This window comes from Sprattus sprattus (assembly GCF_963457725.1).
Source record: "Sprattus sprattus genome assembly, chromosome: 2".
NCBI classification, from domain to species: domain Eukaryota; kingdom Metazoa; phylum Chordata; class Actinopteri; order Clupeiformes; family Clupeidae; genus Sprattus; species Sprattus sprattus.
The window spans coordinates 39,088,197-39,115,653 of NC_137921.1; the positions used below are offsets into that span (position 1 = coordinate 39,088,197).

A 27,457-nucleotide genomic window follows, 5' to 3' on the forward strand; every position below is an offset into this window, starting at 1 on the left:
ACCAACCGTCACATAGATGTGCATGACAAGGAAGCGCTATATATACTGGATGCACCTTCCCATCAATTTGTCGTTAGGGTCTTTCTTGGGCTCTATAGTTATCCGTATTGTCAGGTCAGTAAGGCGGTCGTATATTAAATAATGGGGCCGGTATGATTGAAGGATGGCCGGCCCTCGCACGCCGAAATGTGGATCGGCCCACAATAATTAATCCCAACTTCATGGGGGTTCAGTTATGGGCCCCCCCCATTCCAGGGCCATTCCAGGGCCCAGGACAACGTACCCGTTTGTCCCCCCCTGTCGGCGGGCCTGATCATGTGTAACTCTAGTGTTCACCACTAACTCTGGTGGATATATAGCATCTGTAGCTCCAGTGTTCACCACTAACACTTGTGGATATACGTATATCTTTTTTTTTTTTAAAGATTTATTTTGGGGCTTTTATGCCTTTAATCAGACAGGACAGTAGAGAGAGACAGGAAGTGAGCTGGAGAAAGATCGGGAGAGGGATTGGGAAATGACCGCGAGTCGGACTCAAACCGGGTCCCCATGGGTATTTCAACCCATTCATGGTATAGGGCTGCTGCCGCTTGCGCCACAGCTCCCCCCCGGATATACGTATATATATGTGTATCTCCAGTGTTCACCACTAACACTGGTGGATATAGTACATCTGTAACTCCAGTATTCACCACTAACACTGGTGGATATAGTACATCTGTAACTCCAGTGTTCACCACTAAGACTGGTGGATATATCATGTGTAACTCCAGTGTTCACCACTAACACTGGTGGATATAGTACATCTGTAACTCCAGTATTCACCACTAACACTGGTGGATATATCATGTGTAACTCCAGTGTTCACCACTAACACTGGTGGATATAGTACATCTGTAACTCCAGTATTCACCACTAACACTGGTGGATATAGTACATCTGTAACTCCAGTGTTCACCACTAACACTGGTGGATATAGTACATCTGTAACTCCAGTATTCACCACTAACACTGGTGGATATATCATGTGTAACTCCAGTGTTCACCACTAACACTGGTGGATATAGTACATCTGTAACTCCAGTATTCACCACTAACACTGGTGGATATAGTACATCTGTAACTCCAGTATTCACCACTAACACTGGTGGATATAGTACATCTGTAACTCCAGTATTCACCACTAACACTGGTGGATATATCATGTGTAACTCCAGTGTTCACCACTAACACTGGTGGATATAGTACATCTGTAACTCCGGTATTCACCACTAACACTGGTGGATATAGTACATCTGTAACTCCAGTATTCACCACTAACACTGGTGGATATAGTACATCTGTAACTCCAGTATTCACCACTAACACTGGTGGATATAGTACATCTGTAACTCCAGTATTCACCACTAACACTGGTGGATATATCATGTGTAACTCCAGTGTTCACCACTAACACTGGTGGATATAGTACATCTGTAACTCCAGTATTCACCACTAAGACTGGTGGATATATCATGTGTAACTCCAGTGTTCACCACTAACACTGGTGGATATAGTACATCTGTAACTCCAGTATTCACCACTAACACTGGTGGATATATCATGTGTAACTCCAGTGTTCACCACTAACACTGGTGGATATATCATGTGTAACTCCAGTGTTCACCACTAAGACTGTTGCTAATGAACACTATTGATTCAACTGCTACTTGCTGGCGTACATCCTGTTACGGCAACAGATGCTGCTGACGCTTGCACCAGCGCTCCAGTGCTAGCGCTCTGAGTGCCCGACACTGTGTAGTGCCACAGGTTTTCCTGTTCGTGTTTTTTCCCCCAGGAAATGATGTCATCAATCCTGGAACCAGCACACCAGGAAATGTACATCCTCAGCCAAGTGTGGGATTGTTTAGTAAATAGTGGGAAGGGGAAGGGATGTCTGTCCGGCCTGAGACACACACATACATACACACACACACACACACACACTGACACACACACACACACACACACACACACACGCACACAGACCCACACCCACACACACACACACACACACACACACACACACACACACACACACTCACACACACACACACACACACACACACATGGCACAAACACACACACACACATGCGCACAAACACACACACTCACACACACACACACACACACACATTTAAATTATTTATTTGAATCCACCAATCATATTCTTTACAGAAAGGATTCAAACATTTCTCAGAGGTTGAATACAGCTTAGTGACTCATGGGTACAAGAAACATCTCCTACGCCAAACAGCAATACTACCTATAACATCTGATACAGAGCAGAACTTGACTAGATGTTTGGATTGCCTCTTACTAAGTCCTGCCAGTCGTAGCCCACTGACCGAAAGCTTATGGACATGCCCCAGACTTCCAAATATCAATACTACCAGCTTACATGTATAGCCTAGGTCTCTTATTTTAGCAACAATGGGCTAGTATTTGGTCAGTTTGTCAAGGAAGGCTTTGTCCATGTAGAGGTCATAGACACAGGCTACCCCCAGGATTATTACCTCCCTTTTAACCTTGTCCAAGAAAAAGACATCAGGGATGTTAGGGATGTTGCAGAACACATCATCAGAGCTGCCAAACCAATCCGGTATTATAAGGGTGTGTTTGTACAATGACACATTTGGGGGGAATACACCCTTTACAGTACTAGCAATGAGGTCGACAATGCGGTCGTGGCGTGCAGTATAAAGTCCTTTGTATTTATTACATCCATTGACAATATGAGCAATGGATTCTAAATGTTGGGTGGGATTGGAGTGCATTATGCAGTGTGGATGATGGTTGTTCGGGTACCACAATGCCAGGTTGTACTTAGTTGGCAGCACCTGTAGTCTGGCTTTAACAGTAAAGCAGAGGATGTCCTCTCCTACAGCAGCATTCCTGTAAACTGTATGTGAGACGGAGTGGTCAGCAAAGTAAAGGCATGCCATCTTCCCCTGCAGTCTTAGTCCAGTCCAATGTTGTTTTGCCTCTGCCTGTTTAATGTTCAGGAGGGACTTTCTTGCTGTTTTGTTGTTGAGTGTTTGTTGTGTCCCATTGTGGTAGACAGTAGCCTCCACATTAACAGCCGGGTCTGTGACAACTGCATCAGATGCGTCTGGTGCAGGGTGTACATTTTCTTTCTCCCATCTCAGTTGAACTGCCGCTCTGTTGCACAGGTCATTGAGGTCCGGCCAGTCTGACCGAACACCATAGCCTGCAGCTTGGGTGTCCAGCTTGCCATTACCTTTCCTCCTGAAGCCCAGGAAGTTATCCTGGCCAACATCTGCCAAGGGGACCTTTCTCCTCCTGAGGTCCAGTAGGAGGGAGGCTCTGGCTAGCTCTCGAACGGCAGCATCGTCATTGTTAAGCATCCTGATTAAGTGTGTCAGCCTTGTAGTGGTGTAGGTCCACTCCACATTAGGGACACCGAGCCCCCCCTCTCTGTGTGAGAGGAAGAGTATATCCCGAGTGGAGTGAGTGTTCAGACCCAGCCATCTCCTGACAGCTTCGACTGTTTTATTGTTCATGTCTTGTAGGACATTTTGTGGGATGTGGACATTGGCAAAGAGGTGTCGTATCTTTGCCAGGGCCACTTCTCTGATGGCCTCCAGTTTCATGACTACAGGGAGGGGCGAGGAATCAATCAGATCGATTCTGTTTTTATAGTTACAGGATAGCTCCTGTATCTGCTCACCCCACTCACCTGCAATGTTGAACCTATGGCCCAGGTAGGTGTAGGTCTCGTGACGAGAGTAGACCCTGATTGGCTGTCCCATGAGTGTGAAGGAGGGAGGTTTGTCTGACTTTGCTTTGTACCAGCGGTTACCACCGCTGCGTCGTTCATAGAGTGCTGCGCATTTGGTGTGTTTTACCTCCAGCTTTGACCAGAGCAGAAACTCATCTGTTCTTCTCAGCATGTCGGCAATTACACTCTCATCCCTAGAGGACATCTCCACATCATCAGCGTACCCCTGAACAGGGTTTGGGGATCTGATTTGTGGTGGTGCACACTGACAGAGCCATTTCATCCACTGGTTGATAGCAAGGATGAAGTTTACCGCACTCCAGGGGCAGCCTGTTTTAATCCCTACCTGGAGGGGTACAGGCTCTGTGAGCTGGTCTCCACAGATGACTTGCAAAAAAGATCCCTTGTACACGTCTGTGATGATGTCCACAAAGGGTTGAGGTAGATGGATCTCTTCCAGTGTGCGGAGCATCATGTTGTGAGACAGTGTCCCGAAGGCATCTCTAAAATCCAGGAAAACAGTATATAGACATATAAGACACATACATACTGAAAGACATTGGTGGCAAGGGAACAACATGCGCACTCACACACACATGGCACAAACACACACACTCACACACACACACACACACACACATATTAACACATACACACACACACTCAAACGTGCACATACACAATCACACATGCACACATACATACTGAAAGACATTGGTGGCAAGGGAACAACATGCGCACTCACACACACATGGCACAACACACACACACACACACATGCGCACAAACACACACACACACACACACACACACTAACACATATACACACACACTCAAACGTGCACATACACGATCAAACATGCATACTGAAAGACATTGATCTGTGAATCTAGTCCTTTCTCAGTCTGTCATACCACGTATAAGAGACGCATTAGAATAAATACCTGGAAGCTCTAAAAGCACTGGGAAGAATAACGTCCCAAGTCCCTCGCAATGCAACACAGGACAGCCAAATAGGCCTGTGATACTGTGGAATAAGGCATAGATAGACTGTGTTTCTGCTTATAGAGACAAAAAAAAGACAAAGCTATTGGCAGCAGTGGGCTCACAGGTGTGTGTGTGTGTGTTTGTGCTTGTTTTGTGTGTGATTACAGGACCTGTACTACCAGTCCTATGCTCAGGTGGGGGTGCTGTTCGCCTCCATCCCCAACTTCAATGACTTCTACATGGAGCTGGATGGCAACAACATGGGCGTGGAGTGCCTACGCCTCCTCAATGAGATCATCGCTGACTTCGATGAGGTCATCTCATCCTTCTGTTTCTCTCGTCCCTTTCAGCCCATCCCCCTGTTTCTCTCCTTCATCTGTCGCTCTCATCCCTCTATCATACCCTTAGTATTGTTATCCTCAAATAAATGTTGTTCTTCTGTCGCTGCTGCATGTCTGTATTTATCATCCCCTCTGTTCGTATTGTGCATGTTGAGAAACCCCTCACTCACATTGCTTTTTGTATCTTTCGCTTGTTATTCAAGCCTGTTTCTTTCTTTCTTACTCTCTTCTCCTCAGCTAACGGAGAAAGAATGCTATAAGGACATTGAGAAGATAAAGACCATTGGAAGCACATACATGGCAGCGGTGGGGCTTGTTCCCACCACAGACTCACAGGTGTGTATGTGTGCTTGTGTGTGTGTGTGTGTGTGTGTGTGTGTGTGTGTGTGTGTGTGTGTGTGCGTGTGTGTGTGTGCATGTGCGGGTATGTGTTTGTGTGATTTTTTAATACCTACTTAAATGCCTGCGGCCTAAGTAAGATCACCACATATTTTAGTGCTGTATTCATAGTCTTTTCTTTGTCCAAATCATTCATCACTAGATGAAGTCTTTGCCTTCGCGCCCTCCTTCTCCTAACACACACACACACACACACACACACACTGCGTTTCATTGGTGTTGCTCATTCGGTAATTGAATGTTGGAAGTAATTGCTCTGTGGTAAAGTGCTCTGATGCACACTTGATTGGCAGGTGAAGAAAAGCATCTCAGATCATCTGTGCATGGTGGCTGACTTCGTCAAGGAGATGTTTGACGTGCTAGAGGCTATAAACTACCAGTCCTACAATGAGTTTGTTCTTCGAGTAGGTCAGTATGTGTAAAGCCTTTATACTTGTGTGTGTGTGTGTTTCTGTGTGTATGTGTGCATGCTTGTGTTTGCCCCCATGGCCCCCCTGTGTCCAAAGATTTCTTCCAGGCCCCCCCGACCCCCCCCACCACCACCCACCCACAAAAGATGTGATAACCTGTCTGCCTGTCATCTTTGCCACTCCATCCGGACACACTCCAAAGTCCAGTGCAGTTAGTCAAACTAATTCCATTTGACCTCATAAAGACATTCCAAAACAACTTTTGCCATTCCAGTAAACCTCAAGTATCCCAAGCGGAATGCTTCCTGTTTCTCATTTCCCATACACCCACAGATAGTAAAAAGGCTATTCTTGTGTGACATTAGCTTCTTTGTTTTATGTATGTTAGTAGAATAATAAGTTTGGTTTTAAGGTTTTGTAATTGAAGCCTTCTGTAATGGGCCTCATTTATCAGTACATCCATGTGTGTTGATATTTGCCAGAACTCACTGAAAACACAAGACATGAATGCCAAATATGTCATGACTCATATATTATATTTTTAGATAAATTAGTTTGAGTGTAGATTTTGAAAGCTCACCGTACACATGTTTGTGTGTTAAACAATTTCAAATGAGGCTCATTACTTAATTTGCTATAATCTCAAGGCCCCCCCAGCAGCTCCCTGAGGCCCCCTTGTGGGACCCAGCCCTCACGCTGACAACCACTGATTAAGGACATATCAGTTTCATGAAAATCTAATAGCTGTAGTCACTTTTTTTAATTATGATTCTGATTTGTTAATAGTAATTGTGTTGGTGCAGGTACATTTTATTTTTTAAAAGACCTAAAGGTGACCACCCTGAGTAAAGCAACTAAATCCTGAATTCAAAGAGGAGATGACAGAAACAAGCAAGCTGACTAGCGACAGACATCTCAGTGAGCACTGATAAAAGCTAGCTATTTTAGAATATTTTGTATTTTGTTGTTGTATTTGCAATTGTCTGCTGTAAACACTTTACATTACTTTACATGTGTACATTTTCTGCGGGGGTTCAGCCTGTTCTAAAAAAATTGATTACCACAATGTTGTTTGTTTTTGTATATTCATTTGAACGTAATTTGGATTTCATTATGATGTTATTTGGGACTTAACTTTCAGGAGTACTAGTAGTAGTAGTTATAATAGTATATAATATAAATATATATAATAATAATACAATAGTATCCAGTCTTTTTTTTAGCTTTCTTTCTTAAAGACCTGTATAGCCTACTGAGAAAGGTGTTTCAAGATGGCCTGAACTTTTGCCAAGTCACTGCTATGTCAACACGTATTATGATTCCATGTAAAAGTCCACTGCAGTCTAATGTACACAGGAAATTCACAACAATGAAAGTACATTCTGGGAAAAAAGGAAAAAACTTTTTTTTTTCTATTCCTTTGAACAACTGGATGTGGCGTATTTTGAGGAGACACCAATATAACACTGAATACCACAAAGAACTCTTCCACAAATGTATTTTATATGTTTATATTCTTGTTTCAAGAAGAAATGTGTTTGTGGCAAGGACTATATGAAGACTAGGTGATTGGAAAACTAGAAGGGTAGGCTTAATGATTCATTGATAAATATATCCATGCATTCAGGGATTAATGTGGGGCCAGTCGTTGCCGGGGTGATTGGGGCAAGGCGTCCTCAATATGACATCTGGGGAAACACGGTTAATGTGGCAAGCAGAATGGACACCACAGGACTTCCGGGCAAAGTACAGGTAACTCCCACAAACATACGCTCACACATGTAAACACTTCTATGGCATGCATGATAGCAAACAACAGATGACCTTTCGTTCTGTCCTTTTCTCTTGTTTCCTCTTTTTCTCTCACGCACACACACACCTGTACACTTATGGAATCTGAAATCAGTGACGTAATGCCTTAAACAAACCTTTGACCCGCAGGTGACGGAGGACGTGTTTCGGCTGCTGCAGGGTCACTACGAGTTTATCTGCCGGGGCAAAGTCACAGTGAAGGGCAAAGGAGAAATGCTCACATACTTCCTGGAGGGGCGGGCTCAAAGCTGCAGAGGCGGGGCTCAACCTAGTTCCCATGGTGACGAGCACAGGTCCAGCCTGTGTGTGCGGACAGCCAGCAGCTACTCACTAAGAACACACATGCACACACACACTCACACACTGGCCACTGGCAGTACAGCCGCCTCCAACAGCGCCATCCTTTACCTGCCCTCTGCCGCTGTCTCGGTGGCCATGGAGGTTTGATTGACACAGAGACTGGTCTCCATGGTGACAGATGTGCAGATCTCATTCTGTAACATGGGAATGAGAACGCGAATGAGATGACCGGCATGAAGACACACAGCCACACAGAGGGACGCGCCTGGTTGCGTTGTTGCGTGCATGCACATTTGCATGCCTTTGTCCAAACTACACTTGAATCTTCCGTATTGATCTTGCTGTGGTGACAGTCAATCCAAGCAGGTGTGACATACCAGTCAAACTGAAATGCTGTATTTGTGTGTGTGTGTGTGTGTGTGTGTGTGTGTGTGTGTGTGTGTGTGTGCGTGCGTGTGTGTGTGTGTGTGTGTGTGTGTGTGTGTGTGTGTGTGTGTGTGTGTGTGTGTGTGTGTGTGTGTGTGACTTTCGAGCGCGGAGCCCTTCTGCTCTAAAGAGGCAACACAATCGTGTCATTTTAGCTCATTATTCCAGTGTTGATGATGCTTTTTAAACTTTCAACATATCTGAATATGACTTTTGATAACTATGGATTTGTGTTGAATATGCATGAATGGCTACACGTGCGTGGAAGTGTTAAGACTGAGCTGCTTTTGTTATGTGGGCAGATACAGTGTATTTCAGTGGAGTGGACCTTGTGAGTATTGGTTTATGGTGAGGCCTTCAGACTGACATCTTTGGGAATCAAAGAACCAAAACACAACCAACAATACCTTAATTCACACAAACACCCATGTCCATTCACATAGACCCACACACACATACGCACACACTAACACACACACACATACAGCAGTGTGTCATTACAGTCAAAGATAGCGAGATTAAATTAAAGTTTTTCATGTTGCAAAGGTGCACTATGTAGTTTTTGATAGCAAAAACAAAAAGGTTTCTAGATGTCTCCTAGTGACATGCATGAAAAGGACACATTTTCCAGCATCTCTGTGTATTTTAGTATTCTATATGCCTTCTTTCAGGTGTTTTAGTATGATTTAGTCAAAGGCAAGTGTAGCATGTTGAAACTACCATTAAAGGCTTAAAAGAGACTACAGATATAGCATGGGCAGGATACTCAGAAACTCTGCATACACTATTACTTATAGTTTTATACTATAACAACAACTAAATATTGCACCTTTAAGGAAATATAATGTCCCCCAGCCAGGCTGCCATGGTAACTGCTGTAATGCATGTCACTAGACCCATGATTTCTGACAGTTACTAAGGAAACCTGCCAGAGATTAAATAATCTGTGGCAAACAGTGGCATACCTCATAACCTTAGCAAAATGAAAGGGGTATTCAAATGAGATATTCAAATAATGCTTCTCTAATACGTTTAACATTCCACAATCAATGTATTTCACTCTGGAAAGCACCTTTAATGGTCTTTTTAGCACATAGATGTTGACCATGCTGATACTTAGCTCAGAGCACTAAGCAAACTGATAACATGCCAGATCAGAACTTATTTTGTAGAAATGTAACTCTCACATGATGTGTCATTCAAATTCAAGTGCTATATTAACACATTTCCAAAAACAAAATCTTGATTTTTCAGCTAGATGTTATGGGTAATAAAGTATATTTTTGTCAGTGAAAGTTGTCAACAGTATTCATAGCACTCTGATGTTAACTCGGTTGATGTTGTGTATGTGTGTGTATGTGTATGTGAGAAAGGGAGAGAGAGAGAGAGAGAGAGAGTGAGGCAGTGCTTGTGTTTGAATGATACCCTTGTACCCTTCATCGGTTTTGCAATCTTACACTCCTCACTGTTACAGTAAGTGTGTGTGTTTATGTATGGGTGTGTGTCTCTGTGTGTTTGGCTTTGACGCAGTAACCCAGCGGGGCCAAACATTCTCTGCACGCTTCCTTCAGACCTTTGACCCCCAGAGAAAGATGAAGGCTTCCTGTTGGGCTTGAATGTAAATTCCACAAAAAAAATGACGTTGTTTTTAAATCCCAAGTGTACACAGACCAACGCACAGACATGCACTCTCACAAACATTTGTGCCTGACGTGGTGACGCTACCATCTCCAATTCTTGTAAACTGACTTTAAAAGCTAAACCAAGACATGAAAACAAACAGAGCTTCCCGTGATACGAGCTGAAAGCTGACGTCCTCTGTTTGCGTGAGTTTGTGTATGCGCGTGAGTGTGTGTGTATTCCTGTCAACACAACTTCCCACAGGTCACTCATCAGACTCCCTGACATGGACATGCATAACTTATTATTTATTAATCTTGCATAACGCCTCTAAAAAATAAGACATTGTTTTTAATGCATCAATGTATTACAGGTAATTATTGCAGTTTTTTTATTGAGGTATTTTTAGTCCAACAAAAATACGTTTGTGGGTGACATCAAGCACCAAAACAACCATAAAGTGAAGTCTCTGACATTCACTCTTTTCCTTGTGGGGCTAGTGTGAATTTAATAAAGCACTTTTATACTTTGTGTCAAATCAAAATGTATTTACAACAATGGGAAGACATTCTTCCAGGAGTGTCTGACAAAAATTTTTTTTGTCACGTAAACAAATGATTGACTGAGATGGTCATGTGATTGGCTGTGCAGACTGACTGATAGACTGTATTGGTTGACTCAGTATTTGGTAATGCCATGTTTTTTCTGTAGTTTGGCTATTCATTAATTAAACGTACGGAGTCCTTTCCTGGTCCCTGTGTTACCTGCCTATATGCATACATGTGTTCCTAATAATGAAAAAGGAGCGTGTGTGTGTGTGCGTGCGTGCGTGTGTGTGTATGTCCATGACTTGAATAACATTTCCAGTCATGGAGGTCATTGACCTAGGTACTAAGCTTACGTAATAGATAGAAGAGAAACACACAAAAACAACACAAACATACACATAGGAACCGCCCCCCCCACCACCCACACACAAAAACAACACACACATACACATAGGACCCCCCCAACACACACACACACACATGCTGACTGAGATTGGACTGAGAAAAATAAGCTGTTGAAAACAACTGCTGTCCTTAAGTAGCTCTCATGACCGAGAGTAAAAAACTTCAAAACAGGTTGACGTCAAAACAGGTCATGGTTGAACCGGCGCATGCACTCCTGTGTGTGTTTGCATGTGTAGTGTGTATGCATATGTGTGAGTTTGCCTTTTTCATCCTTTTCTGTCTTTGGATATGTAGTTTTGCGTTGACATGTGTGTGTAAATAAGTTTTTGTGTTGTGTGTGTGTAAGAAAGAAAGAGAGAGAGAAAGTGTCAGTGTTTGCTTGAATACTTGTGATTGCTTGTAGGCCCTTGGCTCTGTAAAGCGCCTTTAAACAATTTTGTATTATTTTGGTGCTATATTATAAACATTTTTATTTCATTGAATTGAATTGTCTTTAATGTGTGGCATGTCCGCTACTTTGATACCTGTCATTCCCACTCCTTATCCTGAAACCACTGAATTTACTGGAATGTGTGTGTGTGTGTGTGTGTGTGTTTGATAGAGAGAGAGGGGTGTGTATACTTGAAAGGCACAACAGTAAGGTGAAGGCCTTGATGATGTTCTGAAACCACTGAATTTACTGGAATGTGTGTGTGTTTGATAGAGAGAGGGGTGTGTATACTTGAAAAGCACAACAGTAAGGTGAAGGCCTTGATGATGTTCTGAAACCACTGAATTTACTGGAATGTGTGTGTGTGTGTTTGATAGAGAGAGGGGTGTGTATACTTGAAAGGCACAAGAGTAAGGTGAAGGCCATGTTACTTACAGTTCAAATCCGACTTTATCTTCAGCAGGGAGGCCTACACTCATCTTGCTCATAGCGATTCAAAGCTTTTGACAGAGTTTTCCCATGCCGGAGTTAATGATCAATTTCCTTCAAGTTATTAAACGCTCACACCATGGAACCATCATAAAACACACACATACCTTTAGAGAAGATTCACAATCTATTGGTGTGTGTGTGCCTGCGTGTGTGTGTGCGTGTGTGTGTGTGTTTTCAAGTTTCCTCCCCTCTCGGCTAAGAAGGAAGAAACCCAGTGAAACATTGTTTAGTTAACTACCGCCTGGCAAATTCACACACACACACACACACGCACACACGCACACACAGAGTTTGAAAAAAAAGAAGAGAGAGTAGAGGAAGTAACATACAATGGAGGACTATGTATGGGAGAATATGTGACCCACTTTTCCCACACACACACACACACACACACACACACAAACAAACATGTACATATGTACGCAGTCCTGCACTCTGAAGACCAAACACACCTCCATTCCTCTGATTCTAATGGACACTCTGAAACTCAACACTAAAGCCTGACCTTTAGTTGTCCGTGTCATTTTCCATTCACACTGAATCTGGACACTACCCTCCCCCACCTCCACACCCTCAACCGAGCCCTCCTACTCAAAACATGACATTGCGGGAACTAATCGGACCTGCATGCTTTCAGCCAACTGGAACCGGGGATACTTGAATGAGCAGTTCCCTTCTAAGTCTCTGAGACAAAACAGACACAAAATGTCTGTACCCTCCTATGCTCTTATGTCATGAGGCGCAAGCATTGTGCCTCTACATGTCAAGACTGCACTACTGCAATTGCTCATATAATTGCATCAGATGTAGTCCCACTGATGTTGGTTTAAAGGAAGTCATTATTGACATAATCCTAAAATTGGTGGATGACATTGTGCAAGACAGTAGTGTACCATGTACAGTATATTAATCCTTTCTGGCTTAAGCCTAGACTAGTTGACTTGAAACGCCTGCAAATGTTAGGTGTGGGAAGGGTGGTGGGATCAGAACTGAACCTTCATTGTGGAGAAGGAATTGAATTACCCTATGTCGACAAAGTGGATTTTTTAATATATATATGAGGTGCTTATGCAGAAATCAGACAAAAATGACATAAGCAAATCAAATGCACTGATATGTAAAACACCAGCACCAGTACACACATTTGCAATTGGACACACAGGCATTAATACCATAATTCACCAAGACTATATTCACGAACCCCGAACTGATCTGCCTGCAGTGCCGCCCCGCACCAAGGTTTTGGACGGGCTGATGACAACACGTCATTGGGATCTCCCAAGCAGACATGATGCAATCCTGGCACGCGGTTGCATATGGGCCAGGCTTGATGAAACGCACGAATGCTATTATCTCATGTCAACATCGTGTTTGTCGGGAAGTCACGTGGGTTATTTTTTTTAAATGATTAAAGATAATGTTCTCGCTACGGGGGAAGTCAGATTTGTTTATAGCCATCAAACCAGTTGCACAATGTGTGAACGGGAAGCATAGTGTAATAGTCCGTTGAATGGTGTTCCCTCTGTCAATCACAGGGGATCTCTTGGCCAGTAGGCTACGTATTGAACGTTGTGCTGTCCCTTGGGCATATTTATCAACGCCTCCAAAGGCAAGTACATTCACACGGTCAGCAGGCCAAACAAGCGGGACTCTATTATCATGTCGCCGCTGTCCCCCTTTTACGCACGTCAATACACATACACACACACACACACACTTGGGGGCTATAATTACTCCGCAGGAAATGGGTAATCACAATGGGAGTCTTCTTCCAAAAAAGGGGCTTCCATCCGCGTGTGAGTAGGGTCACGTACTGTTCGTCGGGGCACGGTGCCACGACAGCTCCCGCGCTTTCTCACTCAGCTCAAGAAGTTTCTGTACTCAGAGAGGGGGGATACATGTATGCAATGTCCGACGTAATGATGTGACAAACCAAATTGGACTGGGCAGAACTGCCTGGTTCTAATTTGGCGTCAAAGGCGGGCGCTAGGACTTTGTATGATTGGTAACTCCGGGGGAAAGGCGTGTGAATGAGGTACATTGTTTGCTTTGTCCCAAAGATAGACGGGCTTTTGTGCGAACCTCCGATTGCCTACATTTCGGCATCATTAATTAACTCTAGCGAGCAGCTTGCGAGCAGCTGACGTTTCAAGCATTGCATCTAACTTTCATGGAAACTTTCCTCGTGTATGCTCGCGACACAATGGTGATATGTAAAGGAGACCCATAAATAGATTACATGTGACTACATACACTGCCTCCCTAAAACATGGTGTTTGGACGCTCACCCAAACACACGCACACAAACACATCAAACGCCTCTGAAGACTTGGACTAGTCGTTCCAAAATAAACATTGACGTGTTTTGCGCGTTGTATTCAAAACATGGCTCTTTGACCGGACATTGAGGTGGGCCAATCAGAAGCCCCCGGGATCCCCACACCTTCTTTCAGGCAGGGCACGAGAAAAAAAAACTCATTCATGATGTCGCCCACGCGCGTCAAACATTTACAGGCACCGAGCCAGCGCAAGCCACTGCATAAAAACCGGCTCGCGAGTGTAGGAGGATCAGTTATCTCTTCCAAAAACAGCAAACACCAGAGAAACGACAGGACGTCGGTGTTACTTAAAGCGTTATATCGATTCTATTTATTGATTCATTTTATATTGGTCAAATCGAAGCACAGGGATGAGTCGGTTGAATATAGAGATTTTCGTTATGGCAGCTCTGAGCACGCTGCTCTTGTCCCAGGGGGTCCGGAGCTCGCCTGTTGCAGCGGCACAGGAGCCGATCCGCTGCGCACCGTGCTCATCGGAGCGACTGGCCTCGTGCCCTGCAGTGGATCCCGGTTGTGAGGAGGTTCTCCGCGAACCGGGCTGTGGTTGCTGCATGGCGTGCGCATTGAAGACCGGAGACCCGTGCGGTTTCTACACAGCGCCCTGTGGGTCTGGGTATCGCTGCCTCCCGAAGCCAGGCGAAAGCCGGCCTCTTCATGCGCTCAGCCGAGGACAGGGCATCTGCACCGAAAACACCGAACGTAGCCAGGCGCCACAGACTGCTGGTATGTTTCCCTCATATAGGCGGGTTTATCGGAAGTTAATTGTACGGTAGCCTATCATTGAAAGGCATCGACGGATTATTCTAAACAGATTAAGCTCTCTTAATATGAAGTATTTCCATATATTTATTTTTGTTCTTTTTTCAGATCCAAGTGAGACTGACGGGCCAGTGGTGACAGAAACTGGCAACCCCATTTTCCTTTCCGGCCCCGGAAAGCCTATCGACCCACGGGTGGCTGCCGAAGCGCAAGAGAGTATGAAAGCCAAAGTGAACGCCATTATAAGGAAACTAGTGGAGCAGGTGAGAAGGATTTGTGCTTCTGTGTGTGTGTGTGTGTTTGTGGGGCTGTGTGTGTGATGATCGCAGGAGGCGTTGTCTTGTATCAGCTTTTGAGATTATATGGCCAGCGGCCGTAATACCTTCAGTAATAATTCAGCTCCCTTGAAGAATAGTGATGTTTCACATACTAGAAAAGGTGAGCGGTAAAACGACTCCGTGACTGCTTACGGGCGTGTCTGCGAGTTACCAGCAGGGGGGGCTCGCATGCCTTCGGGAGGGTATGCTCGTGAGTTAGCCTGTCATAAGAAAAAGCCCGCAGACGTGCCGGCCTTCATGCACCTTTTGGAAATACATAATGCAGCTGCTGTTGATAGCGGCGCCACAAGTATGAGAGACACGAGTGTAGGTGTTGTTGTTACCTCTTTCTAGAAATAAAGAGATGAAAGTAAAATCAACTCTTGAAATGCCTGCAATGTTTCATGGTTTTAAAATTCTTATTTCTTTCTCCCTTAAAGGGCCCGTGTCATGTGGAATTACAAAGGGCACTTGAGAAGATCTCCAAGTCCCAGCAGAAGTTGGGGGACAAGCTCACCCGATTTTATCTTCCCAACTGTGAAAAACAGGGACGCTACAAAGCCAAACAGGTATACATCTGAACGTGCTTTCACCCTGAGCTGTGTGTTTGTGTATGTATGTATTTGGGTGGATATGCAAGTGTGTTTGGCAGTGTTTGTGTCTGTTTCTGTGTGTTTGGCCCAGTTCTTGCCAGTTCCTGTGTGATAGCCAAAGAACAGGAGTGCAGCTCTTTTTTGTGTAGGCTCAGTTATAGGGCGTTTGTTCAGCTTAATCTCTCTTTACAATTGGAAACACGTGCACACACATACGTACGTATACACACACACACACACACACACACACCCAGTTAGAGTCTCATCGTTCTCTGCTTTGGTGTGGCATGACTGAACTGGAATTTTGGACTTGTGTACATTTGTGCTTTAGGAAAGTGTGTGTTTGTGTTCTCTCTAAAAAGAAAAGGATGTAGAGGTTTAGGGGCTAATGTATCTGTGTGTTTGGGATCTGACTGGTCTGTGTTACCTTGCAGTGCGAGTCATCACTGGACGGTACGAGGGGGAAGTGCTGGTGTGTGTCACCCTGGACCGGAAAGAGGATTTTTGGGAGTAGTGACCTTCCGGAAGATTCCGAGTGCCCTCTGGAGCAGAATCAATGATGCACACCCTTCTATCATGCATCACTACTGACGTCTTTCTTTTAAAAGCCTTATTTATTGTCTACATTATGGGGGTCTGTAATTCAGGTACATGCGCTGTTATTGTGGGTAACATGTTCCACTGAAAAAAAAAAGAAAAATCTATTTTTTTTTTCCATGAAGGGAAAACTATGATATTTCTATGTATTAACATGCACTATATAATCTTATTTATTTTCAGCCCTGTGTATTCGTATTGATATTGGATATTTCTAATAATGTCAATATTTATAACCTCTTGCCATATTGTAATTTTTTATTTTATGTTTTGTAATTGTTTTTATTATTATTATTATTATTATTATTATTATTATTATTATTATTATTATAGTATGTTTGTTTGTTATGTTTTGAGGTGTGTAATTGGGTAGAGGAATCACTGTGACCAAACTTCTCTGATCTTCCTCTCTCACACACACTCACACAAATACACTGCATGTCGCATTTGGGCGGCGGTTTACTGTTATTTTGCTGTTTCTGTTGTGTACTTGTTTTACTGGATTTGTATTGTGCACTGACTGATTTGGTTTGTGGCACTGATATGTATGTGTGTTTGGGGGAAACTATCCAGCACAGTACTCCTACTCTGGTTGCCTTCACCTTAAAGAGGAGAGGGCATAACTGACCTGAGAACAGCTGCATTGTGGGTAAAGGCAGGAGTCTGGGGGTGACATCACACTAACTCCCAGATCCTGGGTCAGGGTTGAATGTTTGAACTACCTCATAGTATCAGATATGCATGTGATATGTGTGATTGTTTGTGTGTCTGTTTCTCTGTGTGTATGCATAGAAGAAAAGAATGTGTGTTTAGTTTTGAATGTATTGTTCATTTGGTTAAAGTGCAAGTCTATCTTAATGTCAGTTTCTTGAATTCCAAAGGACTGTTCATTCATGTGTATACTGTATACTATTTTGTAATTTCTTTTGGCATATACATATCTATATATTTAATAAAATATTTAATCAGATAACAGTCTTGAGCTAAATGTTTTTTTTTGTTTTTTAACGGGAGCCTTAACATTAACTATTGTGGGGAATTAAGCAGGATATTAATGATACTTGCACGTGACCCCTCTCTCATAAAACTGGTTTAGAGAACTTGAGGCTGGTAGGCTTTTTCTTGGAGGAAAGTAATTGAGCCTTTTCATGTATTTCACATCACAGGGTCTTGCTTGAACATGCTCTCTCAAGCACAGACAGGGGTGGACACACACACACACACAAATCCGTCACATTACATTCAAATTTAGTGCTCACTTTCATGAAAGAGTAGAGTCAAAACAGCTTTGTGTCACTGGAATGAATGTATGTGTACCTGATCTGCAATCAGGTGAGAAACTTGACCAAGTAAATGAGAAGCCATTGGGACAGGCAGAGTAGTCAGACAAGGATTGCTTTCATTTTATCGATGAAGACTCAAACCTTACCACTTACCCTAACCCTAAGTCTACTTCATATAACCCCAGGAAAAATAACCCTAACCCCTAAGATTGTAATTTAACGTGCTGTGAATAGTACAGGTAGATATTAAAGCCCCTCGCATCACACATAGCACAAACATTTAATATAGTAATATTAATACGTATGCCACATACATAAATACAAAAATACATGCATGCATAGATACAAACATGCATACACACATACATACAATGCATTTTAAATTTGTATTATGCCCTGGCCTATTTAAAAGGGTATATTTAGGCAGTGTGCGTGTGTGTGTGTGTGTGTGTGTGTGTGTTCTTATCGTGGTAATTTCAGAGATGGAGTCCCAGGCTAACTTTAGCATGGTATTTGAGGGGGCTGGGCTCCACTCTCACCAGTGTGTTCCACCCACACGGTATTTGCACTGGTTGGGCACTGGAATTCCAAATCCACTCCACTCCAGCACGCACACACACACACACACACACACACACACACACACACACACAAACACACAAACACACATGCACACACACGAATATGCTGCATGCTCCCATCCTTTTTAGTACCATAATTAATGAATTATTACCAGCTCATTATGATCTCATACAGCATAGCAATAGCATTTGAATTTTAAGATAATCAGTCTGCTAAATGTGTGTTTTTAAATGATTAATAGATAATTTAGGAAAGCTTCGCGTCGTGCCTAACAACTCCCCTTACCTGTTCTAAAATCAGCGCAAAGCACGGCCTCTTGGGGCTTATTGCTTAATTAAATTACCAGTCTGGACCAATCTAAATCATAAGTTCTAATACTGATACAAGATTTTATTTGGAGTTACTGTTTACTGTTTCACCATCTCTATATTGTACACAAATGGGTTTTTGATTCATTTAACGGTTTTCTCTTACGATATAAAAATGTATTCTGTTATCTTCTCAACACATATCCTCCAGTCCGATGAATGTTACATCAGGCAACATGGCATGCATCGTTTAAAAAAAAACACTCAAACTCATACATAAATTAAAATAGTCTGTTTTTATTTATTAAAAAAAAGACATTAAATACAAATTATATTTCAACAAGTACATTTCTTCTTTCAAAGAAAACAGCATGTGTAATTTCTACTTTAGTAACATGAAAAGCTTTCATAGAATTAAAATCTTTCAAATGATGACAAAACAAAAGAACACACCATTACCCGTGACTGAACAGATCCTGGCATTGCACAATAGAGAGACGTGGGCTAGGGCAGCTTCAGTAAGCTTAGTTTAGCGTACATTTTTGCTCTAGCGAGCGCTAACATCTGAGCACAGCTTTGGCCATGCTGATGTTTTTCCTCTTTTTTTTATTTTATTTTCACATGCACCTAAAGTTAGTTTTAAGCACAGATTATTTCAGCCTACCTCAGTATATTCTTAATCAAGTAAAGTACAAGTAAAGCACTTTGTACAAGAGAAGTTGTAATGAAGACATGTTAGCTAAATTTAGCGCCCGCAAGTCTTCAGAGCTCAGCTACATTTATTCTACATTTCCATAGCTTCAGATTAGCTTATTCTGTGAATCAATTTCTGACCAGCTAAGATTAGGTTCAGCAAATGCCTTCACTTTGATGAAGCTTTAGCGCTGCATGATTTAACTAAAGGTAGCACCATAAAGCACATAACTTAGCTTTAGCTAAAAGAGGAAGCAGCTTGATGATGCATAACCACACAGCTGTTCCAAGATCAGATGTCCATTAAAAAACTGAAAGACTATGCTCAATGTTGATAAATAAAAAATATTTCAAAGACATTCTTTAGTGATTATAGTCCCCCAAAAATACACTGACCTTAAGCTACTGAATGCAGCTGTGCAACAAACATGCCATTGAATATATATTTATTTAAGAAAAAAAATGTGAAGTTTGGATCAGCTTATATACTTTTCTGACATAAATAACTTGTCTGTCTCCTGAAGCAATGTACGCGCATCTTCTCTGGAAGAAAATATATATGTATTCACTTTAAAAAGGACAAACTCACAGATATTGGAGGGCCAATGATCAGACACTTTTTTTTTCAGAGGATTTCCCCCCAAAACCAACCAAACTAAGAAAATGTCAGCACCAGAGATTTTTTCTAAAGTCTGCTTTATGCTTGCTTGTTTGTTTTTAGTGTGGGGGGGAGGTTAGGGTTGGTGATTGCAGGTTGGCAACTGTATGCTCCTGAGCTACTGGGCAGCGTTCTCATTGGTTCCCTCCATTTTCAAGTCTTCAATCAGGGAATCAGGTGTAGAGCACTAATAAAAGATAGGGCCTGACGTCCACATGTCCCATGAAGGATTCAAGGGCAAAGGGGTGCGAATTTTCTTGTGCATGTGTGTATGCGCATCTGTACTTGTATGTATGTGTGTGTGTGTGCATATGCACGACTGAAAGCCATTAGGCACGGAGTGATGTGGTGTTTTTTGGCCAGTCTACTTCAAACTCTAATTCCAGCATCAGCACAATTAAAGGCAAAAGACCCCTCTGGTCTTGTTAAGGCAAGCAGAGTGTGCATAGCCATGAAGTGGCTATTCCTCCATTCCCATTAAGAGCACATGTCCCACTACTTAGAGTGTCTAGCCTCAGATGGCAAACGTATCACATCAGGACTGATCTTTTTTTATGAAGCCATGGATGCTCTGGCACTCTGGTTTATCAGGTGGCTCTTTTTGTCAGGACAGAGGCGTCTTTTTCTTTCTCTAATACCCCATTCAATTCTCGTTCATTCAGCTTGCCACTGGACTGAGCATCAGAAGGCTTCAGATGGCCCAGATAAGAAATACACCCAATGTGACATAGCTTCCTTTGAAAATACAGAGCCAGCAACTTGTATTGCAAGTCCCTATGTTGAATATGGCAAGATAATTTTCTTTTTTTATCAGATTATTGTACTTGTATAGAACTGCCATGTTTGGGACAAGAAACTCTCTCTTTAGGTAAAATACATTGGTCAATGTCCTTAACATGCTTAAGACGCTGGTTTCATTGTTGCAAAATAAATTACATGACCTCCATGTTGTCTGCTGAGGAGTGTTCTGGATGATGCTGTCCTTTCTGACTAAAAGCTTCACTCAACTTAATGCGGCTTACAGGTTTTTTTTTTTCTACGTCTACCACCACTCTTAGAAAAAAGGTGACATCTAGAACCCTTCAGAGTTCTTCATTTGTTTTCCAAAAACATCACATCTTTCACAAAACCTTTTCCACATAAATAACTTATCTCAGCAAAAGGGATTTTGGATCTGACAACAGTATTTCATAGTTGAAAACTGGTATATAGCTGACAGCCATTAAGTTCCAAAAAAGGGTTCTATGCTGTACATGAAACTACAAATGATAGTTATTAGTCAGTTCTCAAAGTTTCTTTGACGACAACAACCCTATTGAAGTGGAAGACTTCAATCACCATCCTGTGAAGAATAAATAAATAAAATAAATAAAAAACAAAGCTATTTGTCACTGGTGAAGGTTCTAGAGAACATTTTGTATGTTAACCCTTTTAGTTCCTGGAGTGTGGCGGGCTACCGTGGACAGCTTCACGGTTTTGTGACAGAAGCCATCTTTGACAGCGTGAAAAGTGCATTTAGTGCATCTGCTCAGATGGAGCATGCTCATTACAGGGGGACGGGCTGCCGCAACAACGACGATCGCGACGACAGAGGACAATCAGAAAATACGTAACCTGATTGGAGGAGAGCTGAAGTGGCAGACAATTTAGAGGGCGAGAGCTCCTTCAAACTAACCAGTCAAAGACCGGCGTGACATCACCAACAACAACTGGCTCTAAGGAGCTCACCGATATATATCAGCACCAGTGCACCATGGGAAAAGCTTAGCACCATGGGACTGTTAACCTGTAAAGGAGCTATGCATGATCCAACCCCAAAGGACACACACAAGTACACACATGCACACACAAACACACAAAACATGTACACGCACACACACAAACACACTACATCTAAAAGTGTGTGTTTATCTTGCCCGACTCTACAAAAGAACACTTCTATCCCTCTCCCCTCCTCTCTCTCCCACATTGTCTTGCCACATTTTTACTTCTTTTCCAGGTTGTAGCAATGTGAGGATCCCTGGTCTCTGCCATCATATCCAGGCAATCGCTGGCCATACTTGTCCACACACCAGCAGTAGCCTCTCCTGCGACCCTTTGAAGGACGACACTGCAGAGGAAGTGATGAACAGAAAGGGGAGGCAGGTTGATTGAAGGGGGCAGATTGGAAGAAAGACAGGGCAGAGGGAGAAAGAGCAAGTGGTCAGTTGTAAATAAATCCGTTTTTAATTAAAAAGATGTAAGCTGAACTGCCAGGCAAGGAAGATAGATTGAGAGAGAGAAAGAGATGTTCATGAAATAATACTTCAATGTGTCTGTGTGTGTTTGTCCATTCATATATGTGCGGACACTGAACTCTTTACAATGAGAAAGGGTCATTTTAGAGTTGCTCTGTGTATTAAACACACACACAGACACAGACACACACACACAAAAAAAACACTCAGACACACACACATGAAAGTTTAATAGGACTGGGGGCTATTTTAGGCAACTGGCACAAACTTAAATGCATCTGGGGACAATTATCCTACACTGGTAAAAAAAAAAAAAAAACACCCACTGACGCGCACACATACACAAACACAACCTTAGATGCACACACACACGCACGCACGCACGCACGCACGCACGTACGCCCCCCCCACACACACACACAGTTATATAAGCTTTTTCTTTGGGTCATTCGCTTCTCTACAGTTTCCTTTCCAGAAGAGAAAGGGAGACACTAGAAGAATAGGAAGGAAGAGGAGAAAGGCTTGGTTTATGAATCCTGAAAGAACTGGCAAAAAAACATTCAAGACGCAAGAGAGTCATGAACAATAAAACATCAGGTCTCTTTCTCAAGCCTAGTTTACACGGAGTCGAGTTTGTCTGTGTCCGAGCTGAAACTAATACAGATAGCCCTATCATTTAGACCAGGGGTTCCCAACCTCTTTGACTCCGAGGCCCAACTTTTTGTATTTGTAACAGGTCGGGGCCCAACAGACACCCCGCTTATTTTAGCGAATCTATATTCCATTAGGCTTATTGAATCTATAATCCATTAATTCTAATTAATAAGCGATTGTTATGTGTGAGAAAAAGCAACATCAGTACCTGCCACAGGTGGAAGCCTAGAAATAAATAAAAGAAAATCTAACTCTAGCTATTGCATCAAAATTGTATGTGCACCCGAAAACAACATAAATACACACAGAGAACTGAATTGCAGTAGGCCTAGGCCTATTTGTGCACAGCAAGCAAGTCAGGACCCAAAAGATAGCATGTAATCAAAACAAGTGATGGAACATGCAAACAAGACCACTCAGCTAGGCCTAATTAAAATAAGTGATGCTTCACAGGTGCACAGTTTCCATTCTATATGATATGCTAAGGGGCCATGAAGTAGTGCCCACTGACAAGTTTAAAAACTATTGGGAGCAGGAACTTAACATGGAAATTTCAACCGCTTGGGAGGGAATTACGGATAGAATCCACAGTAGCTCTATTACAGTAACTCCAGGCATTCCCTAATTCAATTTAAGGTAGTCCACAGACTGCATTTCTCCAAAGCCAGGCTCCATGGCATTTACCCCAACATTTCTCCTTTATGCGATAAATGTAAACAACATACTGGTACTCTAACTCATCAGTTTTGGTCTTGTTCTAAGCTAACATCCTTCTGGTCTCTTATATTTGACTACATTTCAAAGGCCTTCCGAAAAACTATTACACCAGACCCACTCCTTGCCATCTTTGGTTCAGTGGTGTATGATCCCAACATTACAAGCTATGAAGGGCAAGCCATTTCCCTCTGTACTCTGCTGGGCAGGCGCCTCATTTTGCAACAGTGGAAGTCAGACGCTGGCCCCCTATTCCAACAGTGGCTTAGAGAGTTGGGCAATGTATTGCATATGGAAAGACTCCGCTATACAATTAACAACAAACATAGACACTTCCAAAAAACATGGCAACCTCTGCTGGACAAGTGGGCAGCCGCCAGCGAGAAAAACCAGTCCCAACAAGCACCTTCTAGCACTTGAGTCCACAACTTTTCTTTTCCTAAACAAGTCTTGTGCATAATATTGTCTGTCAAGATTTTATTTTCCCCATATGCTGGCCTTTATTTCTTTTCTTTGTATTACTTAATGTTATATATATATATACTTTCCTTTTTTATTATTATTTATTTTCTTTTTATTAGGGTTGTGGGTTGGAGGGGGGGGGGGGGGGGGGGGGCTGATGGGAGGTTGGGGATTTTTGGCTTTTGTTGTTTATGTTGTTTATGTTGTTGTAAAATCTCAGAAAACTTGAAGGATAACTCTATTACCTTTGTAATTTAATTGTCTGTATAACCCTAATGTGCCCTTCATTCAATAAATATATATATATATATATATATATATATATACAGTACTGTGCAAAAGTTTTAGGCAGGTGTGAAAAAATGCTGTAAACTAAGAATGCTTTCAAAAATGGAAGTTTTAACAGTTTATTTTCATCAATTCTTCATAAATTAACAAAATGCAGTGAAGGAACAGAAGAAAATTCTAAATTAAATCAATATTTGGTGTGACCAGCCTTTGCCTTCAAAATAGCATCAATTCTTCCAGATACACTTGCGCACAGTTTTTGAAGGAACTCGGCTGGTAAATTGTTCTAGCATCTTGGAGAACTAACCACAGATCTTCTGTGGATGTAGGCTTCCTAAAATTCTTCTGTCTCTTCATGTAAACCCAGACAGACTCGATGATGTAGAGATCAGGGCTCTGTGGGGGTCATACCATCATTTGCAGGACTTTCTGTTCTTCTTTAAGCTGAAGATAGTTGTTAATGACATTGGCTGTATGTTTGGGGTTATGTTCCTGCTGCAGAATACATTTGGTGCCAATCATACGCCTCCCTGATGGTATTGCATGATGGATTAGTATCTGCCTGTATTTCTCAGCATTGAGGACACCATTCATCCTGACCAAATCTCCAACTCCACTTGCAGAAATGCAGCCCCAAACTGGAAAGGAACCTCAACCATGCTTCACTGTTGCCTGCAGACTCTCATTATTGTACCTCTCTCCAGCCCTTCGGCGAACAAACTGCCTTCTTCTACAGCCAAATATTTCTAATTTTGACTCATCAGTCCAGAGCACCTTCTGCCATGTTTCTGCACCCCAGTTTCTATGTTTTCGTGCTTAGTTCAGTCACTTGGCCTTGTTTCCTTGTCGGGGTAGAGCTTTTTGGCTGCAACTCTTCCATGAAGACCACTTCTGGCCAGACTTCCCCGGACAGTAAATGTCTGTACCTGGGTACCACTGGTTTCTTCCAGTTCTGAGCTGATGCCACTGCTTGAAATCTTTCGATTTCGAAGGTAAATAAGCTTGATGTGTTTTTCATCAGCTGCATTAAGTTTCCTTGGCTGACCACTGCGTCTACGATCCTCAACGTCTTCTTCAAAAGAGCTGGAACTGCACATTTTGAAACCCCTGTCTGCTTTGAAATCTTTGTCTGGGAGAGACCCTGCTGATGCAGTATAACTACGTTGTGTCTTGTTGCTGTGCTCAGTCTTACCATGTAAATGGATAAAAAAAAACATTTACATACATTACATACATTTTTCAAAGCATTCTTAGTTCATAGCATTTTTTCACACCTGCCTAAAACTTTTGCACAGTACTGTATATATAAAAAGTGATGCTTCAGACATGCAAACAAATAGGTTCAAATAGGTCAATATAATGATTAAAATAATTTAAATAATGAATTAAATCTGTGGCCGCAATCTATTATCAACATAAATAGCACCAATCATTCCTGAGTTGGTAGCGGTCCACAGAAAAGCATATCCACTCCAATGATAACGCACAAAAACAACACTAATGCAACGTTACTGACGTCCGTCAAATCCTATACATTTACGAGTAATCACTTCAGACAGCGTGTATTTTAGACACTGTTGTTTAATGGTATATGTTTCGTGCTCTCTCGCCGTCAAGCAAGGAATTGGCGAAACACAATGTTGCCACTCGACGGTAAATCGATTTAATTTGCTTTTTTGTTCATAAATTAATGTAGAATGGTCGGAGCAAAGCCTCATGGGAAATGGGATGAAGGCTATGCGGTTAGGCTAAACGTTGCTAATTGTAGCTTGTCTACTGGCTGTTCTCAATCGGATGGGTTTGTCTTTACGCAAATCTCTCGTTACCAGGCTCCGTCCTTACGCAATTAAAAGATTCGATTCGTGTGAAAAATGAACCCGATTCAGTGAATCTAGGCTCCGTGTAAACTTGGCTTCAGAGAGGGCTACATAGAAGTTAAAAGAGCGAAAAAAGATAAGAGAGAGAGAGAGAGAGAGAAAGGAAGAGAGGGACATGGAGGGAGGGGAATCTTTAAAGCTTTTGCCAGGCAAAGTTTCTTTCCAGGAATTCTTCCACAGTGACTGTCAGCATGTGCCTGGCCTGTGTGAAAGTAGCCATTACAAAAGCTAAACATGTACAACTAAAACCGCTGCTCTGAACTTGAAAACTAAAAAGTGCTTCCCTGTCCAAGCTCTGTTCTTTCTCATTCCCTCTAAATTCTAACTCAACTCAACTCTCTTCTCCTTTCTGCACACTTTTTCTCTTCTCTAGTCTTCTTCCCTTGCCTGTTCTTTCTCATGCCCTCTAAACTCAACATTTCTCTCTTCTCCTTTCTGCACATTTCTTCTCTTCTCTAGTCTTCTTCCCTTGTCTGTTCTTTCTCATGCCCTCTAAACTCAACATTTCTCTCTTCTCCTTTCAGCACATTTCTTCTCATCTCTTCTCTTCTCCTTTCTACACCCTTCTTCTCTTCTCTTCTCTTCTCTTCTCCTTTCTACACCCTTCTTCTCTTCTTTTCTCTGTTCTTCTTGCCCTTCAGCTATTTTGGGCTATTCCAATTGGTCCATCTGTAGAACAAGGTTTAGCAAATAGCTGAATGATGAGGTGAGTGTTTCAGTGTGCGTGTGTGTGAGTCTGCATGTGCATGTGCAAATATTAGAGACAGAAAGATTGTGTTGTGTATACAATCAACAGTGTGTGTGTGTGTGTGTGTGTGTGTGTGTATGTATGTGTGTGTGTGTGTGTGTGTGTGTGTGTGTGTGTGTGTGTGTGTGTGTGTGTGTGTGTGTGTGTGTGTGTGTGTGTGTGTGTGTGTGTGTGTGTGTGCTCGCACGAGTGTGTGTGTGTAACAGTGAGTCTCAGTCCTCTCTATAATGATGCCCTTATAGGTAGTGGGAAAGCGGAAGGACATTAAAAGCAGCCACAGGGTAAATACACATACACACACAAACACACCACACACACACACACACAAACTCATAAAAAGGCTAAACACACAATAACACAAACATGCAGCCTACACACACACAAACACACACTTGA

The 27,457-nt window shown here is 42.5% G+C and overlaps 3 protein-coding genes across 3 annotated transcripts in view; 2 read left to right on the forward strand and 1 right to left on the reverse strand.

Moving 5' to 3' along the window:
- The window catches only part of adcy1a (adenylate cyclase 1a), a gene marked incomplete at both ends in the record, with an annotated part of 35,661 nt that extends 27,483 nt beyond the window's left edge, over positions 1-8,178 (forward strand). The window contains 5 exons of the mRNA XM_080832623.1: positions 4,937-5,083; positions 5,348-5,446; positions 5,803-5,917; positions 7,547-7,671; positions 7,861-8,178. Of these exons, the coding sequence (XP_080688749.1) occupies positions 4,937-5,083; positions 5,348-5,446; positions 5,803-5,917; positions 7,547-7,671; positions 7,861-8,178 (804 nt within the window). The remainder of the gene's footprint in view (positions 1-4,936; positions 5,084-5,347; positions 5,447-5,802; positions 5,918-7,546; positions 7,672-7,860) is intronic.
- Positions 8,179-14,641: 6,463 nt separating this feature from the next.
- On the forward strand, positions 14,642-16,736 carry igfbp1a (insulin-like growth factor binding protein 1a; the record flags this gene model as incomplete). The annotated part of the gene is made up of 4 exons (XM_080832639.1): positions 14,642-15,014; positions 15,159-15,313; positions 15,808-15,936; positions 16,395-16,736. The coding sequence occupies 4 exons, from the start codon at positions 14,642-14,644 to the stop codon at positions 16,518-16,520; spliced, it is 783 nt and encodes a 260-aa protein (XP_080688765.1). The 3' UTR covers positions 16,521-16,736.
- Positions 16,737-19,101: 2,365 nt separating this feature from the next.
- The window catches only part of igfbp3 (insulin-like growth factor binding protein 3), a 14,299-nt gene continuing 5,943 nt past the window's right edge, over positions 19,102-27,457 (reverse strand). The window contains exon 4 of the mRNA XM_080832634.1: positions 19,102-22,191. Within this exon, the coding sequence (XP_080688760.1) occupies positions 22,066-22,191 (126 nt within the window). The 3' untranslated portion in view covers positions 19,102-22,065. The remainder of the gene's footprint in view (positions 22,192-27,457) is intronic.